The 21,223-nt window shown below is 42.7% G+C and overlaps 1 protein-coding gene across 3 annotated transcripts in view; it reads left to right on the forward strand.

Annotated features, from left to right (window-relative positions):
- Positions 1-20,547, forward strand: part of ANKDD1A (ankyrin repeat and death domain containing 1A) — a 36,624-nt gene extending 16,077 nt beyond the window's left edge. For 2 of the 3 annotated variants that reach the window (XM_087972830.1, XM_087972832.1), the window contains 9 exons: positions 4,965-5,063; positions 5,814-5,912; positions 6,504-6,602; positions 9,104-9,202; positions 10,867-10,965; positions 12,546-12,641; positions 14,589-14,790; positions 19,051-19,182; positions 20,149-20,547. In XM_087972830.1, coding sequence (XP_087828956.1) covers positions 4,965-5,063; positions 5,814-5,912; positions 6,504-6,602; positions 9,104-9,202; positions 10,867-10,965; positions 12,546-12,641; positions 14,589-14,790; positions 19,051-19,182; positions 20,149-20,213 — 990 coding nt within the window. In that variant the 3' untranslated portion in view covers positions 20,214-20,547. The remainder of the gene's footprint in view (positions 1-4,964; positions 5,064-5,813; positions 5,913-6,503; positions 6,603-9,103; positions 9,203-10,866; positions 10,966-12,545; positions 12,642-14,588; positions 14,791-19,050; positions 19,183-20,148) is intronic. The other variant, XM_087972831.1, reaches the window with a different exon arrangement.
- Positions 20,548-21,223: the final 676 nt, after the last annotated feature.

Genomic DNA, 21,223 nt, shown 5'->3' on the forward strand with positions numbered 1-21,223 from the left:
GTTAAATGAGGTTGCGCATTTTACAACTTTTCTTGCCCCCGTTGTTCAGTAAATCTCTGCAGTTGTTAAATCAGTCACACGGTTGTTAAGTGAATCCGGCTTCCCCCCCTTGACTTTGCTTGCCAGAAGGGCACAAAAAGGGATCATGTGACCCCCCCGGGACACTGCAACTGTCGTAAATGTGAGTCAGTGGTCAAGCATCCAAATGTAAAACATACGACCCCGAGGATGCTGCAATGATCATAAGTGGGAAAAATGGTTATAAGTCACTTTTTTTCAGTGCTGTTGTAACCAGGTGCGGGATTCAAATTTTTTAACAACTGGTTCTGTGGGCGTGGCTAGGTGGGCGTGGCCCGGTGATTGGGTGGGCATGGCTTCTTCTTCTTCTTTTTTGCAGCACCCCCCCCCCCATTTTTTTGCCTCCTAGGCCTCAGACAAGCCTCCTGGGGGGGGGACACGTTTTTGCTCCCAGAAGGCTTCCCTGGGGTCCAGGAAGGCAAAAAATGGAGCACAGGGGGGTGCATGCAAACCCCCCCCCACACACACACACACATGCCCTTTTTTGCCCCCTGGGCCTCAGGGAATCCTCCTGGGCAAAGCAGTAAGACATTGAGGGAGATCCCGGGAGACAGCTGATCATCGGAACAGCTGATTGTTGGGAGAGGGGAAAAGAGAAATACCTTAAGGCAGGGGCCCCAACCACGGTCCCGGACCGGTACTGGTCCGTGGAACAATTTCTACCGGGCCGCCGCGATTTGCTGGGCGCCGCCATCTTGTTTTGATGAAAAAGTGCTTCCGATGAGCTTTTCGGGTAGAAAGCGGCGTTTGGGTGCTGAAAGAATCATCGCGCCTTAGTTTCGTCGAAGTGGGGGGCAGCTTTGAACAAAACTAAGGCGCGAGATTCCTTCAGCACGCATGGCAAGGCGAGCTGAGCGACCATCGCAAAGCCGTCGCGAAGCCCATCGACACAGGTACAAAGGAGGAGTTGAAGGTGGTGGGAGAAGCGGGGGACAGCTGGCTGGCCGGTCGCTTGGCTCGCCTTGCCATGTGTGCTGATGCCGGGCTGCGGATGATTTTGTGATGCCGGTACCGGGCCACGGATGATTTTGTGATGCGGTACCAGGCCGCGCACAAAAAGGTTGGGGGCCACTGCCTTAAGGAGTGACTGGGCGAGGGAGAATGCCATCAGCGATGTCGCACATGCGTGATAAGGACTGACTGGGCAGGGAGGGGAGGGGCAGGCGGAGAGGGGTGGAGCCAGCCAGAAGCACAATTCGCTAGTTCTCCGAACTGCACAGAATCAAATCAACTGGTTCTATAGAACCGGTCCAAACCGGTAGAATTCCACCCCTGGTTGTAACTTAGAATGGTCACTGAACAAATTGTTGTAAGCCGAGGACTCCCTGTACACACGATCCACGTAATTATAGACAAAACCTCCCTCGGGGATGCGGCAGTGGCCTCATAACTGGGCATCCAATTCAGCTGGATGCAGCCGTACTGCCCTCTTGGGCTTCACGGCTGTGAAAAACAAGGATGTATAAAATCAGATGGCCCTTTTGGGGGATTTAGCATTACTGCTGGAATGGAACATAAAAATGAACTTAATAAAAGCATTTGAGAACTGTTCAGTGAAAAATAAAAGAGAACTCAATTCTCTGGGAAAAGGCACGAGAAAGAAACTCTAAATATCCTCTCCTTCTTCTGATTTTAATAAAGGAGAATATTTGCAGATCAGGATTGAAATGAGGGGTCCTTGGTGCTCTCTGAGCTTACTCATTTTCTTGCAGATGTTTCATTACTCAACTAGTGATATTATCAGCGCTAGAGCATTGACTAGCACTGATGGTGTTACCTGATTTGTCTAATGAAAGGTCTGCAAGAAAATGAGCTCAAAGAAGGACCCCACAGTGCTCCTCCTCCTCCTCCTCCTCCTCCTCCTCCTCCTCCTCCTCCTCCTCCTCCTCCTCCTCCTCCTCCTCCTCCTCTCTACAAGCCCTACTCCTTTCTTATAACTGATGATGTTACCTAATATGGGTAATGAAATGTCTGCAAGAAAACAAGCTCAGAGAACAAGGACCCCACAGTGCTCCTCTTCCTCCTCTTCCTCCTCCTCCTCCTCCTCCTCCTCCTCCTCCTCCTCCTCCTCCTCCTCCTCTCTACAAGCCCTACTCCTTTCTTATAACTGATAATGTTACCTAATATGGGTAATGAAATGTCTGCAAGGAAGCAAGCTCAATGAACAACAAGGACCCCACAGTGCTGCTCCTCCTACTCCCTACAAACCCTCCTCCCTTCTTACAACTGATGATGTTACCTAGTTGGTAATGAAATGTCTGCAAAGAAAACAACCAAGCTCGGAGAGCAACAAGGACCCCTCCTTTGATTCTGTCAGGGATAAGTGGGGCCAGAAGGGAAACTTTCAGGATTGATATCTGCCCTTCCAGATAGGCCAGGAGAGGAACAGATATTGCAAAGATTCCAGGAATGCCACTTTTACGTTGTAAGGTATAACAACAACGACTTGAAAGCCTGGCAGAATTTCTCTCTACTCCATCTTACGCCAAGTGGGGTCAAGGTGGGATCATTTTGAGTTTCTTTCTCATGCTCCCTCCTTTCCCCAAATGACATGCCTCTGAGCTATGGTGGTGCAGTGGTTAGAACACAATATTGCAGGCTGACTCTGCTCACTGCCAGCAGTTCGATCCTGACCGGCTCAAGGTTGACTCAGCCTTCCAACCTTCCAAGGTCATTAAAATGAGGACCCAGAATGTTGGAGGCAAGAGGCTGACTCTGTAAACTGCTTAGAGAGAGCTGTAAAAGCACTCCGCAGCGGTAGGTAAGTCTAAGTGTTATTGCTATTTCCCCTTCACAGCTCTTGCATACTTCCACCAAGGTAACTGTTCCATTCTACAATTGCCCCCCGCTGGGTCACTAGTTGATCAGTGTTTGACACAATATGTATAGTGGTTAAAATATTTGCTTAAGACTGGGGAAAACCAGGTTTAAGTCTGCCCTCTGCTATGAAAGCCAGGGGCCACAAAAAGGCAGGATGTAAATAATAAGTTTGAAAGTTTATTATAAAATCCAAGTCAAGGTCATGTTAAAATATTTACATGAAGGTTTGGAATGACTCCATTAATTCCAAATTTGAGATGACTGCATTAATTTACTAACTAATGCCCTTATTTTCTTGGATTCATAACTTAGAATGTGTGATCGTTGGATGGTGCTTTGGGTTGGCAAGGGGATTAGGTGGTGACACCTATTCCTCCATTTTCTATGTATACCACAATGTTACATGCAAACCCCAAAGGAACTGATCTTGTGGTGTGCCACACTGCAACACTACATCATTCCATGAAAGTAATAACACCTCGTTTGAAAGAATAGTTGTTTTGTTTTTCAGCATCTTAAACTAGAATTTTGCTTTCTCATTGCTAATGCTCTACCCATTGGCAATTAGCCAATATAACGATGATTATCAGATATAATCCCAGAAGTTTACTTTTATGGATTGATTTTATGGTATTGTGCCTGCCAGAATTCCTGGGGCTAGAAAATCCATAGAGATTTAAGATGTTGGTGGACTTGTATGAAAGCAAGAAAATTGGACAAAAATACACACATGGTTGGAAAAGATGATCAAGCAACACATAGATTTGAAACCAGAAATATTTTTGTTGGGTATAATGCCAGAAGGATATGATAAAGGGATTGTATATTTAGTTTTGCATGTATTGACAGCTGCAAGGATTGTATTTGCACAACATTGGAAAAATGAGAACACCCCATCAGATGAGGACATAATTCAGAAAATACTAGACTGTGCAGAGATTGATAGATTGACATTAAAAATAAAGGACAAAGAAGACACAGAATATTACTTAACATGGAACAGATTTTACGAGTGGTTAGAGTTTGAAATTAGGTGAAGAAAGATTATTGTTATGTATGAATTAAATACAAAGAGGGTTGATAATTATAAACATGTTGATATAATTAAGAGAATTATAAATAAGCTAATACATAGAGAAATTTAGTTAAAATTATTTTGCTACACTATTGTTATTGTTATTACTACATATGTTGATTCTTCTGTTTGTTTTTTGCTTTTTCGTAAATGATATGCCCTGACAATTTACTGTATTCAAAATGTTTATGAATAAAAATAAAACATACTGAAAAAAAGGAGAGGTTTAAGATGTGTGGAATTCAATTCCCCAAATTCCCCAGCCAGCAGGCTGATGGAGAATTCTGGGAGTTGAAGTCCATACAACTTAAAAGTGGCCAAGATTGAGAAACAATGTGTCAGATCCGTGTATCTGTCATTTCTTCAGTGGAAGAAGAAAAGGGTGGGGGGAGGCTGATAAAGAAATCCTTTCTTGATGTAACCTGAATATATTTAACCTTATATCGAATTTGTATAACCCACACATGATACAACGGAGGGAGAAAAGCCAGATGGTCAGAACCTATCACCTCCGAGAGGCACAGCCAGGAGATGAGAAGATCATAAAAATTCCACAGTGAGATGTATCCAGGGAATCTCTGGAAAAAGTTCGTTCTAAAAAGGGAGTGGGGGGAAATTAGGTATGTCCTGGGAAACTGGGAGAAAGATCATTCCTACAGAAGGGGTGGGAGGGGAATTAACATACTGGCTTTTGTTTCTCTAAATACACATTGAGATAAGGGGAGGGGTTCTAAACTCCCTTATGTATCCCTGTATGCCTGAGGGACCTCAGATGCTGCTTTGAACTCCTACATGAATTGTCTCATCTCAATAAAGGATTCCTTTTTGATACGTTTGGTTTTCAGAAGTTCATTCTTGCTAATTGAATGGGAAAAAGTTCTGTAGCCTGACACAATGTCTTAGACTTAGAGGAACATTTCTACCTGTTCTCCCACTGGATCCCCATGACAGCTCTTCTCCCCTTAATATGGAATGTCACCTTGGTTTACAGGAGAAGAACACAGCCCTTCATTTGGCAGCCATGAATGGACATGCAGATGTATTGCAGAAACTTCTAGAAGTTGGCATGGACCTGGATGACAAGAATGCAGTGAGTATAAAACTGAAAAATATGTTTTCCCGCATAGGAAACATGGAAATTTAATGCCAACTCTTTTTCTTGAGTTTTGGTAATAGCCAAAGCAGATTACATAACATAAGGCAGGTGTATGACACAGTCATCCTTATCTTGGCCCCTTGCCATGATTTAGTTGTTTGTGGAATTCTTGGCTGTCTCTGAACTTGTTTGTTTTCTTGCAGATGTTTCTTAGTTGTTTTCTGCAGACCTAGCACTGAAGATGTCTCTTGCAGAAACATCTGCAAGAAAACAACCAAGCTCAGAGAGCACCAAGGACCCAACTGAAGATATAATGTGGTGAGGTAACAAAACATCTTCAAGAAAACAACCAAACTCAGGGAGCTCCAAGGATCTCACTAAAAATGTAACCTAGTCAGGTAACAAAGCATCTTCAAGAAAACAACCAAGGACTCAACTGAAGATATAACCTTGTGAGGTAACAAAACATCTTCAAGAAAACAACCAAACTCCAAAACTTCACAGCTGAACTCTGAGCTAGAGAGATTCTCTTCTATTTAGTTGTCCTTCCAGACTGCTCCAGTGCTCCTTCGCTCCGACACCAATTCCATCTTCTTCCTGAGAGGGCTGCTTTGCAGATCTCATTCGTGCATGCAATGGCCACAGATATGCTACTATGTTGTTTATCCCTGACTGTGTGAGAACTAATTCTCATGCATTAAATTAGAAGGACAACCAGAGCTTTCGTTTCCTCTCTTTCTCCAGGAAGGGATGACTTCCCTACATTTAGCTGCTGAGGGAGGACACAGTGATTGCATCCATCTACTTCTGGAAGCTGGCTGTGAAGTCAATGTCCAAACGCAGGTATGGTTAGTTGATTTGAAGTATTTGGTCAAGACATATCGGAGGAATATTTATTTGTTCTTTTATAGAATAGAATTCTTTATTGGCCAAGTGTGATTGGACACACAAGGAATTTGTCTTCGGTACGTAAGCTCTCAGTGTACATAAAAATGCATTCATCAAGAATCATAAGATACAACAGTGATAATCATAGAATGCTACAATAAGCAATCAAAATCATACTAGGAAACTAAATAGAACAATATAAACTGTAAAGATGCAAGCAACAAGGTTATAGTCATAAGTAGGAGATAGATACTAGGAAGGATGAGAAGAATAATAGTAATACAGTCTTAGTAAATAGTTTTGACAATGTTGTGGGGATTAGTTGTTTAGCAGAGTTATCTATTTATTTGCATCATTTCTATAGCCCCATAATCATGGGGAGGCTACAATGGTTGTAAATATGAGAAACATTCATAAGTGACTTTTTTCAGTGTCGTTGTAACTTAACAGTCAATAAACCAATGGTTGTAAGTGAAGAACTAGCTGTAGTAGATTTTTGTGAGCTTGCATTGCCTGATGTCCTCTTTGATGTTTTTCTTTTCCCAGAAAAAAATGACCTGCCTCCATTATGCTGCACTGAATGGCTATGTAGACATGGCCAAAACCCTTCTTGCTGCAGGAATCCAGACGGATGCTCTGAATTATGTAAGTGACTGATTTCATCAACTGCAACCAGAATATCTTCACACCTCCAAATAGAGGAGACAGGCGCATCCTCTGAGTTTCCCTTGGAAGGATCACATAGGAGCCGTGATGGCACAGTGGTTAGAATGCAGTATTACAGGCTAATTCTGCCAACTGCCAAGAGTTCGATCCTGACCGGCTCAAGGTTGACTCAGCCTTCCATCCTTCCGAGGTCGGTAAAATAGTTGTTTGTCCCCAGATTATTGTGGACAATAGGCTGATACTATAAACTATTTAGAGAAGGCTGTAAAGCACTGTGAAGTGGAATATAAGTCTACGTGCTATTGCTATTCCACTCCACCTCTATCTGGAACATCCCCTGGTGCAGCCAGAGCACCAGCAGCTCAAAACTCCAATAGTGTCAGACTTCTGGCTACTATTAGAAGCGGACATTGTGTGTGCAATGATTCTGGGATGTAGCTCAGAGATCCATAAGATTGTTACAAGAACAAGGAAAATCGTGAAGAAAGAAACTCAACAACTGCCAAGGATGAACTATAAGCCCTATTTACAGTAAAAACAAAGGTTCAATTCCTGTTTATGTTTCTCCCACCTGTGGGGCACAACTGACAAAAGATCTTCCGCATTTGGTGTGGAAGGAAGATTTATTATTCAGTAAACTAGCCCGAGGACAGATTGTTTCCTTTTGTTCTGTTTGAACCCAAAAGCAATCAAGATGGCATTTCTAGAGAAATTTTTCTGAGGGCTTCTCTATGACTTTAACTCTGACTTGGAACAAGGAGAAGACTGTTAAACTCACTAGATACACAACTGCATTCCAGAGGGCTAACATCACGGTGACCTTCTACCACTGCACCATAGAGACTATCTGAACTTATTGACCTGTGTCTGGTTTGCCAATTGCACAGTGGCAGATAGGAAAGCACTCCAGAGGGTGAACATCATTGCCAGAGGATCATTGGTTGCCCTCTCCCCTCTTTGGAAGAGCTTTATAGCTCCCGCTGCCTTAAGAAAGTTCAAAACATTCTCAAAGATCCACCTCATCCTGGGAACCCTTTTTTTGAACTATTACCATCTGGCAGACGGTACAGGACAATAAAAACAAAGACAAATAGGCTGAAAAACAGCTCCTATCCCAGGGCAGTAGCTCTTTTGAATTCTGCTGTATCGTGCAATATTAATGCAATATTGGGTTTTCAATTCAGTTGTATAGAATGTGAAGGATGTGTGTTTGTGTTATTTTCATAGTCATAATGTACACTAAAGATGTGTTTAATTTCGTTGTACGAGGTGCAATGACAATAAACTAAACTAAACTAATTTGTGGGGCACTTTGGGATTAAAGCTGAACCCTCTGAATTAATAATCTGGGCCTGTTTTTCCCTCATGGCCCAGGAGAATGTGCCCAGGTAGTCTTCTACTCAGGACCACAATTGAATCCCAAATTTATCTTGCAAAGCAAGATAATTATTACGTGAGTTTTGCCCTGTTTTAGTCTTGTCAGAAAAGGATGAGGAAAAGATGGAGAAAACAGGGGTGGGTTAAACTAAGGATGGCCAACTCTTTGTCTTTAGGCAGAGATCTGAAAGCCCGATAGAGTTAGTCCTCGACGTACAACCATTATTGAGCCCCAAATTTCTGTTGCTAAGTGAGACATTTGTTAAGTGGGCTTTGCCCCATTTGGCGACTTTTCTTGTCACATCTGTTAAGTGAATCACATTATTATTGTCCTAATAGCACGGTTGTTAAATGAATCCGTCTTCCCCACTGACTTTGCTTGTCGGAAGGCTGCAAAAAGTGACACTGTCAGAGCTCCCAACAAATCCACCCTCATTCAAATCAAAAGTCTCTAGCCGCATCTCAGAAAAAGTAAACTGGTTTATTAGAAGTTGCCATGTTGGTGCGTGGCTGGGTGCAACCGGTACTAAATCACATCATACATTTCCCCCTTGACCCTGGTCTTTCCCCCACCCTCTGCATGTGACTTCTCCAATGGGACACATCAGTCTCCAAGAGTCATCCATCATGCTCTCCAATAACCTTCTTATGCTCCGAAAACTTTGGGCTACCGAGGTGATTATCTAGGCATTTCAAGAATGCCTTGTTTTCCCCCAGTCCCTTTTTCTGGCAGCTAAAAAGACCAAAGGAGTAATCTTTTTAGTTGACAATCACATAACCCTGGGACACGGCAACTGTCACAAATAATATCAACCATTTGCCAAGCTCCCAAATTTTGATCAGGAATTCATAGGGAGGCTACAACGGTCATAAGTATGAAAAACAGCTCTAAGTCATTTTTTCAGTGCAGTTGTAAGTTCGAGCAGTCACTAAATGAACTGGTGTAACTTGAGGACTCCCTACATTGTGCTACCAAGATCAGCAAATAACCACAACTTGCGTGAAGTTCCAATGTGGCTTTTTCCAGTTTCAGCAGAATGCAACTTAGAAGCCTAGATTTGCTCAATGCTCCAAGTATTAACATTGCCTTTTTTCCCCCACAGCAAAATGCATCAGCTATGCACATTGCGGTGCTACGGAACCACCCAGCCATGGTCAAGCTTCTCATTGATGCTGAATGTGACCTTGATGTTCCTGATAATGTAAGGCTTTTTAAACTATGGAGACCAATGTGTTTAAGTTCTAACAAAGCTTTGGCAGCAGATTAGAGTCCTTGCAAGTTCTTTGCCTAATTCATCATCATCAGCCTCTTTTAACAACCCCCATAATCCCTTGCGGGATGGAATCTGGGCAACTGAATGGAGCTGTGAGTTTACTGACCAGATTCCCTTCCTGTTGCCAATGTGGAGGTTTTTTTTCAGCAGATATATTCTCAGTGTGCTCAGGGAGAGAAATATCTGCCTCTACCTAGGATCAAAATCACAGCCTCCTGCACTGCTTTCATTTCTTTTAATTAAATTATTTATTCAATTTAGTTGCTACTGCACTCCAGAACACCTCTGGGCAGCTTGGAACATATGGAGGATAAAATCTAATATGAATAGGGAAAGAAAGAAAAAAAGCAAGTTAAAGAGACGGCAAGGAAAAAAATGGAGAAGAAAATGGCAATACTGGTCAACAACCCAACAAATATACACAGATAATGGCTCAGTCACCTTAAATGAATGTCTAGGAGAAGGTAATGCCATCTGAGAGGGATCTATCTGGATCTCAAGGGGATCTAATTCCAGAAGAATTAGAAGATGCCATGACAAGAGACGGGGCACTTCCTGGGTCTTTGAAGATGGCATTGCTTGGTCGAAGACTCGTGGAGCTGGTTGCATTGGTTGTAAACTGAAAATTAAGTTCACTTGCTGGAATTCTTTGTCTAATAGTTCAGGCATCAGGCTGGAAACCGGGAGTCCGGGAGTTCTAGTCCCACCTTGGGCATGAAAGCTGGCTAGATGCCTTTGGGCCAGGCCCATTCTTTCCTCCCAACTCACCTCACAGGGTTGTGGTTGTTGTAAAGACAAAAGGAGGAGGGGAGAGTATTAAATAAGGCAGCCGTCTTGAATTATTTATAAAAAGAATAATTATGGAATATTGAACAATTAATTAATTAAATCTCTAAATAAGATCTCTTTCTTTGAGAGAAATGGACAGTTCATAAATGCGAAATACAAATACATACGTAATTTTATACCTTATAGCTCTTTGTCTTAGCGCATCCTGGTAATGAAATGGTTATGGAATCCAAGTTGGAGGAAAATTCCCTTTGAGTTCAGGCAGCTGCCCCAAAGTCCAAGGAATTATTGAAAAGGCTTATCATTATTTCTGGGGTGAAATTCAGTAGGAATTGGGAGCTGGCATTTTCCGCTAGGTATTCAAGATTAATTAACTATGATTAATATTGATATTTATGTGTGTGTGTGTGTGTAAGTTTTGCCATCATTTTGTATAACTTGGCACTTTTGGCTGCTTCTGCTATTATATTACTGCTATCCTTGGAGTGCTGACATTGTTTGGTGGGTGGGGTTTTTTCTTTCGAGAGTGGACATTGGAATTTCATTTTAATGTGTGTACTACAGAAAAATAACAGTAAAGGCTACTTATTTCTTATCTATCCCTTTGATTCAGTTGGCTCCCTCCTGCTGGAGCTTCTTGTCCCCACAAGGTGCCAAAGATGGAAGAGAATGCCTCCTTAAGGCTACAGGAAAAGCTTTTATAACCAGATTCCCAAAAGCGGTTCATCTCAATGCTAAGGAACGGATGCTTCTCCCAAATTCTTTGCACTGCTGATTTCTGATTCTCTATTTTTTGCTTTCAGAGGCAACAGAGCCCTCTTCATATTGCTGCAGAGCACGGAAGGCAAGATATCGCTGAGTTGATCCTCATGGCTGGGGTGAATTTAAAATTAACCGATAAGGTAACGTCGCTGTTTTGCTATGCATGAAAGCTTACCTCTTTGCAAACCTGTGCCAGCCATGGCCACACAGGATTTTAGCATGAGAATGCACCAGGGATGTTTTAAAGGGAACTTACCTTATACATCCCACATTTGATCTACAAAAATAATGTTTTTCAGTGCACATCCTGTCCCCATTATATTTTTTACTCCTAGAAATTCAGATGGGCCAGTCCCTGATGCTCTTAACTTAAAGACAGTCAAAATAGCCCCCTCCGGGAGGGCAATAGGTAGTAGATGCCACTTAGCTTCATGCTAGGGGTGGTGACATTGTTGTTGTTCTTATGAGTAGTATTAGCTTATTTTAGGATCTTAACCCAGCTCCCGGTGCTACATAAATGAAAGGAAGGTTGCAATCTGGGCTTGTGTGATTAATGATTGTGGTGATTTGTTTAACAACTGTGGCAACAAAAAAAAACATTAAAAAATCAGTTGTGGTCAGAGGATGCTTTATTTAATGACCAAGATGCTTAACAATGAATTTTCCAGACCCAACGGTGGTTGTAAGTCAAAGACAAACTGGTCATACAAGATAGAGGGAATGGTTGCATCTCCTGGTCAAAATGATTTGAGGGCAAAGCATCTAAATGTTCCAGTGTGACACCTCTTTTATATAATAACAGCATTTGAAGATAATGGATATATGAGGTCATTGTAGCAGAAGTGTCCTGGGTTAAATCTGTCCTTCTGGACCTCATCAAAGCTTCTCTGCTAGTCTTCATTCTAGGTTTTGTCTAAGCCTACTATAGGGAGATACTGGAGAGCAAACTCACAATGGATCATATCAGATGTTATTGGCTTCTATGTCAGGGAATTATATGAGTTTATCAATACAGGTTGGATGGAAAACCCATCTATATAGATATTTTATTTTATCTTCTGCGATAACAAGAGTTTTACTGAATCTGGCTTCCAGATATTCAACTCAACAGTCCCAAAGGTGCTTTTTCCAAAACGCAATAGGACTTTTTGGTTTGTTGGTTTTCCTTGAAAACGTTTCTCTTCTCATCCAAGAAGCTTCTTCTAATTGACTGGTGAGGAATGGAAGGATTTAGACATTCTTTGCAGTCATCTGGTTGTTAGCACTAAATCCTTCCACTCCCCAGCAATCAGTCAGAACTGCAGAAGCGTCTTAGATGAGAAGCTAAAAGTTTTCAAAGAAAAAAACCCCAAGAAAGTGCAGTTGTCTTTTGGAAAAAGCAGTTTGGGACAACCATGACCTGGATGACTGAGAATCTCCACAGACATTCAGCTCGACCGTAAAATATAAAATGCTTGAAAATTCCTCCATGCTTTAAAAAATCACAGTATAAGATTGTTATCTAATAATCTGCATGGCATCAGCTACACAGATGTAAATTCTGTTTTCCATTACATCAGGCAGAACTAAATCTAAGATTCTGGGATAAGTATCTATCAATTAGTGGAGTAAACACAGTCATGATATGGCCAAAGTTAAATATTTGCTGCCCATTTATTTTTAAAAACTCCAATGTTTTGTCTTGTTCAACTCAGAGGATTTATATATATTTTTTCTGCAGCAAGGAAAAACATCTCTGGACGTAGCTGCCCGTGGGAACCACGTCAGTTTGGTTGATATGATCATCAAAGCGGATAGGTTTTACAAGTGGGAAAAAGTAAGTGGGATTTGTGGTTCTGAGGTGACCGAAGGAGGTGAAGGAAGTTGAGGGCTGAGGAGATAATGGAAAGAAGTTAACTGGGCAGAAGGGAAAGAGCACAAAATGGCTTTTGGTAATAAAGATAAGCAGTTAATTGTGCAGGGGGGAAAAAAATAGGCAAGCAGGAAATTGTAGCTGTGGGATGGAATCGGAGGCAAAGAACTTGTTGGAATTTTCTGTCAAATCTTGGGAGAATTTCTCCAGAGGAAACCAAAACCCTGCAATTATTTCTCAAGAACAAAAATCTCTCTTTGTGACAACAGTCATGCTGCTATTGGAAAAAGCCCAGGGACTTGATTGATTGATTGATTGATTGAGCTGTATGGCTTGCCATCTCATTTAAATCCCTCTGGGAGGGTCACAACAGGTAAAAATGATCGAATAAAATGGATGGAAATGTGAAAAGCCAGGGAGACTGCAGAAGTCTGATGACAAGATGGCTAATACTGTAGGACATTTATTGGACATGCATTGCATGTCCACCTTGACATTAAATAGCTGCAAGAACATGCAGTGCCTTCCTGGGATATTTTTACCATCATCCTCTTTCCTTTGAATGGTTTTTTTTTAAAGCCACTTTGTTTTCGTCAAACGGAGTAGTAAGATAGAAAAGAATATCTGTAGCTCAGGGATGAACTGTGGGTCCTTGGTTCTTTCTGAGCTTGATGTTTTCTTGCAGACATTTTGTGACCCAACTAGATAACATCATCAGTACTGGAAAGGAATAGGGTTGGTTCTTATTTTTATATACAAAAGGCTTGCCCAGTCAGTGACGGTGAGACTGGATTTGGTAGCTCTTTGATTGTGCTGTTGTTTACCGTTAGTGTGTTTGTCTGACACACTATTGTATAACCCAAGATACTGTTGGCTTCTTGATTGTTGATCTAATGTTAATCTTGGTGCTAATTTCAGCTCATCAGGATGTTGATTGCTTAATAAACACCACTCCCTACTGGCACTGATGATATTACCTAGTATGGTAATGAAACACCTGCAAGAAAACAAGCAACCTCAGAGAGCACTAAAGACTCCACCAACTAGTAGGAACTGGTAGAAGAAATGCAGGATAATGAGGAACCAGACAAGAGAGATCTTGAGGACTGAAGGGCAGGAGTAACAAAAGGCAGTGACATTCCCCCTTTTTATGGACCATGGCAGTCTCTGATGTGGCTGGAACATCCAAAGGCTTAGGGTTGGTAGACATCTTACTCTAATCCATATTGTGGTTTGTGGGATTTGGGCTTCGGACATTGGGTAAACCGAGTCTTCAGGGTGTGCTGAATCATAGTTTACTGGTTTCGATGTAAGCTATGGTTAGATGTCTAGTGGTTAGATTGGTGTTTTTCAACCTTGGCAAGTTTAAACTGTGAAGATGTCAACTCCCAGAATTCTCCAGCCAGCTGGAAGTCGAAGTCCACACAGCTTAAAGTTGCCAAGGTTGGGAAAAACTAGGTTAAACAAACCATGACAAACCAGCTTTGTGTACTGCTCAGAGGTAGATGAAGAATTAGAAGTCAGCTAAAAAGGATATGATAAAGTTGAGTCAGCCTTACATCCTTCCGAGGTGGGTAAAATGAGGACCCAAAATTGTTGGGGGCAATATGCTGACTCTGTAAACTGCTTAGAGGGCTATAAAGCACTGTAAAGTGATATATAAGTCTAAGTGCTATAATCCATTCCATGTTTAGATCTGTGGGGATGATTTGCCCCACAGCTCCTCCATTTCCCCCCTATAGAAGAGTCGTTACAGGAATCAAATCTTGCTCAGCAAGACAGTGATTCTAAGGGACTGTACTCAATCATTAAACAAAACCTGGGGTGTTTTAACCATGGTTTGTTGAATAACCATAAGTATCTGGGTTCATACTGTGAACCGTGAAGGAAATTGTGACCTTTTATCTCCAGGATAACCTCAACAGCGATTCGGATTCCTGGATAACCGAGCGTTTAACTTTCAAGCAAGACCATCGGCTGGAAACGCGACATATCCGTTCGGTGATATGGCGGCTCGCAACCAAATACCTCAAGGCCAATGAGTGGAGGAAACTTGCACACTATTGGAAATTCACGGAGGCGCACATCCGTGCAATTGAACACCAGTGGACAGGTAGGTGACAGGGGTGACTTTCTTCCCACCTGCTGCTGAATAGGAGACCAGGGACTCCAGATGGTCCTGGCCCCATCTCTGCATCGGACGCAGGACCCGTGTCCGAGTCCTGTCCAGGCTCCTGGACTGTCTGATTCCGCTGCCATCTGCACCGGCTGCCGGTGAACCATAACACATGCTATTAAGTGAATCTAGCTTCTCTCGTTGACTTTGCTTGTGGGAAGTCATCTGGAAAGGTCACAATTGGCGATCACAGAACCTTGGATGCTGCAAACCTTATAAATTACATACTGGTTGCCAGGGCCCCAAATTTTGATCTCAATCACGGGGATGCTACAACAATCCTGATCATGAGTGCCTTTTTTTCAGTGCCGTTATAACTTTGAACTATCACTAAAAAAGTGGTTGTAAGTTGAGGACTATCTGTATTATGAAGAGGGTCTAACTTTCCTAGAACATAGAATCATAGGGTTGGAAGGGATCTCGGAAATCTTCTAGTCCAACCTGTTGCTGAAGTAGGAGACCCTATCCTGTTCCAGACAAATGGCTGTCCACTTTCTTCTTGGAAATATCTGATGTTGGAGCACCCACAACTTGTAGAGGCAAGCTAGAAGGTTGGTTCTCTGTCTTAATGATCTTCCACCTGATACTATTTCTTCTGCCCTCAGGTGCTTTGGAGAATAAGTGGACTCCCTCTTCTTGGTGGCAACCCCTTAAATATTGGAAGACAATTATCAGATCCTCCCTAGTCCTTCTCTTCATTAGACTAGTCATACCCAGTTCCAGAGGTGGTATTCAGCCGGTTCTGACCAGTTCTGGAGAACCGGTAGCAGAAATTTTGAGTAGTTTGGAGAACCACACCTTAAACGTTTGAAAACTCTGGAGACCCAGCCTTGAAAGCCGACACGAGGTGTAGCGGTGCCAGTCGCCAGGCGAGGAACGCAAATCCCACCTCTGACTGGCCCCACCCCCATCTCTTCTCTGCCTCCCATTGAGTCCCAGCTGATCGGCTGGGTCTTCTTTGGTTGCCCTGCACAGGAGAACGGAGCTGGAAAGCAGGTTAGTGGGGTGGGGAGGGAATGGGGATTTTGCAGTATCCTTCCCCTGCCACGCCCACCAAGCCACGCCCACAGAACCGGTTGTCAATTTTTTTTGAATCCCACCACTGCCCAGTTCCTTCAATTGTTCATCATATGGTTTAGCCTCCAGACGCTTCATCATCATTGCTGCTCTTCTTGTTACTCTTTCTAGGGTCTTTCAGACAGGCTAGAACAGCCGTAGCCCTGGGTTTTTTAAAAATGCAAGACTAGCATTTCGACTGTGAGACCAGCACTGAAGGAAAACATCTCATGAAATATGAACGATGCATCTCTTTCAGAGAGGAGACCAAATCAAGAAGCAGTTTGCAAGAAAAAAGGAGAAGTAAAAATTGAAAACCACTTTGCCAGCCAGTATTTTTCTCTAACCTGGCTGCCATCCAGTCCTTATTAAGAGATTAGCTGGCTCAGCTGTGACCGGCTACTCATGTTGAAAAAAGGTGGATGAAGCATGTTTGAATTGGGTTTTCTGGTCTCCCACACCCCAAGTTATGTTCAACCCCAGGCAGGTTTTATAAAGAGAAAATAGAGCTGCATCAGTGAGCAAGCCCAACCCTCTAGGGAAGCTGAATTACTACTGTGCTTCCTTCATCATCTCCAATGAAAGCCAGAAAATTCTTTTCAGTTGTTGTTTTTTTAAATCCCCAGTGGACAACAATTGAGAACAGTTACAGTAAAAAAAATTTAAAACATTCAAAAATTGGCAATTCAGAAAAAGCCTTGAGCAGTGACATACTCAAAGACACTATTGGAGGGCCGCTATGTTGGTCTCTTAGCGGCACCTTTTCAAACTATTCTGCTTTATTAAAAGGCAGAAGCTTTCTTATAATATTTAACACAATTTGTTAGCTCCAGAGGATGTATCTGCAAGCAACCCATACCTATTTATCTGGTTCTTAGGAATCAAAGTGCGAATTAACTGATCTTTCCCTTTCTTTTTTGCTGACATTTTCAATGCATTCACAATGAGGCCCATTTAGAAAAAAAAAAATTCTTCTGAAATCAGATGTATTCTTACAGCAGTTTTATTCTTCTGTTAAGTCGTGTCCAATTCTCAGAGATTTCCTGCAGACAAGTCCCTGCAGTTTTCTTGGCAAGGTTTTTCTGAAGTGGTTTGCCACACTTCCTCTTAAGTAATTCCCCGTTCTTAGGAGGGGAAGAGGTGGGATTCAAAAAATGTTATTACCGGTTCTCTGGGTGTGGATTGGTGGGCGTGGCAGGGGAAGGCTAGTGCAAAATCCCCATTTCCTCCCCACCCCACTAACCTGCTTTCCAGCACTGTTCTCCTGTGCAGGTCAACCAAAGAAGACCCAGCCGATCAGCTGGGACTCGGGAGGCAGAGAATAGGTGGGGGTGGGGCCAGTCAGAGGTGGGATATGCTGGTTCTCTGAACTACTCAAAATTTCCGCTACCGGTTCTCCAGAACTGGTCAGAACCTGCTGAATGCCACCTCTGGAACTGGCCCAAGGTTATACAGCTAACTTGGTGCCCAGGATGGGACTAAAACTCATGGTTTCCTGGTTTTTAGCCTGATGCTTAAATGCGGCACCACATTGGCTCTCTACAACAGTACAAGAACCTATAAATCAACTTGACTTGATTATTGAGATTTGAAAACACTGTTCTGAATCAATGAGTTCCATGCAGAGCCTAGTTGCCTATGGCACAACTTTTGAAACTAGAGGAAGTTTGACAGAGAGAGAAAAAAAACTTTGCATAGGTAAGATATACAACACACACACACACACACACACACACACACACACAGCATAGTTGTATTCAAGTGCCATCATTAACTTGGTTATTGTGTTTGGGGCTTACACGATATATTGCCCTATATACAACAAACAGCTGTGGTGACGCAGTGGTTAGAATACAGTATTGCGGACTAACTTTTCCAACAGTCTGGAGTTCAATCCAGACTGGCTCAAGTTTGACTCAGCCTTCCATCCTTCCGAGGTAGATAAAATGAGGAGCCAGATTGTTGGGGGCAAGAGACTGACTCTGTAAACCACTTAGAGAGGGCTGTAAAGCACTGTGAAGCAGTATATAAGTCTAAGTGCTGTTGCTATATTTACCTACTGAACTGGATTTACACAATATTTTAAACTGGGGGGGCGGGGGAGCCAGGAGCATCAGCAAGGAGGGGTTAAATAGTCAAGATGGTAAATGGCATGCATGAAAAAAGTGCTTTGATTTCATCCTTGTAGCTGCCATCTTCACTTATTTGGGCACACAAATCCTCACAGATGATCCTCCTACCAAGATTACCAAGCGTAGCAGGCTATATGAATCTCAATGGATCTTCATCTGACTTGCTTAAGCTTGTTCTATGAACATAACCACTCATTATCTGGTTGCTATGCTGCCTTTTCAGTTATGATAGTGGCAATATAATAGAAATGATATGATGATGATGATGATGATGATGATGATGATGATGATGATGATGAGTAGTAGTAGTAAAGATAGTACCAACAGTAATAGGCACCTTGGGTTCAATCCCAAAACAACCCAACTTGAACATCCTCGGCATTGACAAAATCATCAGTCAATTGCAAAAGACAGCTTTACCCAGAACAGCTTATATCCTGCCACAATGCCTTGAACACTGTCAAACAATGACATCTGCCTATCATAGGTCCTTATGAAGGACTTGATAGGTGGATAAAAATGACAAATCCAGTCTGACCATCTGACTGTGCGATGGACCATAATAATATAAGATTGTCACATAATATTAGGTCAGGGAAATAGAAAAGGGGGACATGGGACTAATTTTAACTGATAGGGAATCTCTCTCAAATAGTTAGCTAGACATGCAACTAGAATAGAATAGAATGGAATGGAATGGAATGGAATGGAATAGAACAGAACAGGAATCTGTATTGTCACTTTAAATGTACACTAACCAACACTATTCTGAGATTCCAAAGCCTAGTCATAATACACCTGTCACAACAGGAAATTACACATTTCCATGTGCATCAAGTAGGCAAGAGACTTTCCGTGCATCAATCAAACTGCCTACAGTACATCATGAATGAAGTGACATCGTTTGTGTCATTTGTTGATGATGTCGTGACACGTGATATCATTGTGATATCTGTAATCCATAATCTTGGAATATTTCACTTCACCTGTGCTCTTCCTTTTTCACCAGGCACCAAAAGCTACCGAGAACACGGCCATCGGATGCTTCTGATATGGCTTCATGGGACCATCATGGCAGGAGAAAACACAATCAAAGAACTGTATGAAGGGCTGGTTAGCATTGGGAGGAGTGACTTAGCAGGTAGGGTGATGCCTTGGCCCTTCTCTTTAGTCTATTGAGCTGGTTCAGTCCAGGATCAGAGCCGAGGTGGCACAGTGGTTAAGAATGCAGTCTTGCAGGCTACTTCTGCTCGCTGCCGGCTGCCTGCAATTTGGCAGATTGAATCTCATCAGGCTCAAGGATGACTCAGCCTTCCATCCTTCCGAGGTGGGTAAAATGAGGACCCAGATGGTTGGGTGCAAGAGACTGACTCTGTAAAATAGTTGTTGTGGCCCACCGGTGAGCTGACAGAGCTGGAAGCAGAGTCGGACAGTAGTGAGGAGGTTGGGGAGGAACCTCGGCCAGTTGGAGACTGAGGAAGTCCCAGAGGAGGGCCCAGCACGAGAGGCAGAGATGGGGCCAGGGCAGGCTGGCAGTCAGCAGCTGCCTTTGGATTCGGACAGCAGTGATGCGGGGGAGCTTCTGGAACCGGTTCCCAGCCTGCGCATGTGCAGATCTAGCAGAAGACAAGAACAATTGAGAAACCAGGGTCGATTCAGGAGTAAGGCCACACCTCGGAGATGATTGGTCTCTCCCATAGGACATAAAAGAGGAGTGAATGGGATCTGAGCTTTTGCAGGAAGCAATCCGGTCAGTTCAAGCTTTGAAAAGTTCTGTTTGACTCTGTGGCAAGTTTGGCCTTGCCCTGCATCTGGCAATTAGTTCTCTGGCCGCATTCTAACTGTGATAAGGTGGGTGTTGATAAGCATCCCCCTGAAAGACTGTTTGGGAAGCCTTGTGAATGAACGCAATTCACAGCCATGGAAACAAAAGAGGTTTTGCCAGGATTAAGATTGTGTTTTATGCTTTCTAAGGAAGCCTAGGTCAGAACAACCGCTCAGAGGGGGCTGGAAAGCACTGTGATATAAGTCTAGGTGTTATTGCTATCTCCTGGATCAAGCCAAAGTCCAAAGTTTAGACACATATGTATGTTTTCTCTTCCATCAGAAAGTATCCGGAAACAAGCGAATGCAGATTCACCCGCATCTCCACGGAGGTGTTCAGCAATGTGAGATCCGAGGTGTTTCAGAACATGGCTCCACCATGCAACTCTGCCAGAGATTTCTTTCAGAACTTGCATCAAAAGGGCCACCATTTCCAAGGGCTTCTTGCCATCTTGAATGGCAACCTTTCCAATCCAGGTCAGGTCCACGTAAACTGTCTTATCAGCAGCCTCCTAAATCACAGCAATGCATCTGTAGGGCCTCAGCTGGAGAGAAGGGGAAATAACGGATTTTATTTTTTCCTCCCCGAGGTCTGAGACAAAGTCTAAAGCTAACTTTGCAAGGGATTTTTTTAAAATCTGTTCTTATCATTGCCATACGATCCCATTGACTTAATGTTTATGGGAGATTCTCAGTCGTCCCGTTGACTTGATATCTGGAATAATGGTCACAAGGAAGAGCAGGGCTATACCGCTTTATACGTGCCCTTAATTGGGAAAATCTCAGTGAGGTTCAGCATCCAACCAGCTTCCTGTTGTCTTGTGTTGTAGTAACACAACTAATGTCTCTAAAAACTTTTGGCTACACCTCACACCACAGCACCCGATTGCAAACTTGCGTTGCTAAGGACAATCATCACTCTGGTGCTAATAATCTCTTTTTTAGTCCAGAGTTAACTTGTTTAACTTGTCCTATTCATGTTGCTATCTTTGTTTTCCAATTAGGGTTCCTAAAGGTGCATTTCCTTCAATGGAATCTGCTCACCCATCCTATCCTAAAAGCATGCTTTCTAGACACATAGCCAGAATGTCTGCAATAATCTGGCAGCTCCACTTTGGATTAATCCGAGTTTCAAAAAGTTGTGCAATGCTTGCTTTTCAAGTGACTGTTCTAAAATATTGAGAAGTGGGGATTTTATGCCTCTCTCCCCCAACATATAATATAGCCCAAATACTTGTGCAGATTTGGGATACACTGAGATGAATATGATAATTGGGATCATGCTCGTTTGCATGGGAAAATTTTCCAGTTCAAATTTTCCTTGAAATTCACATCTTTTGCTTCTAAGTTACTTTATT

The sequence above is a fragment of the Notechis scutatus genome, chromosome 11 (genome assembly GCF_049901735.1).
Source record: "Notechis scutatus isolate UNSWTSFEM ecotype Mainland chromosome 11, rNotScu1.2, whole genome shotgun sequence".
In the NCBI taxonomy this organism is placed as follows: domain Eukaryota; kingdom Metazoa; phylum Chordata; class Lepidosauria; order Squamata; family Elapidae; genus Notechis; species Notechis scutatus.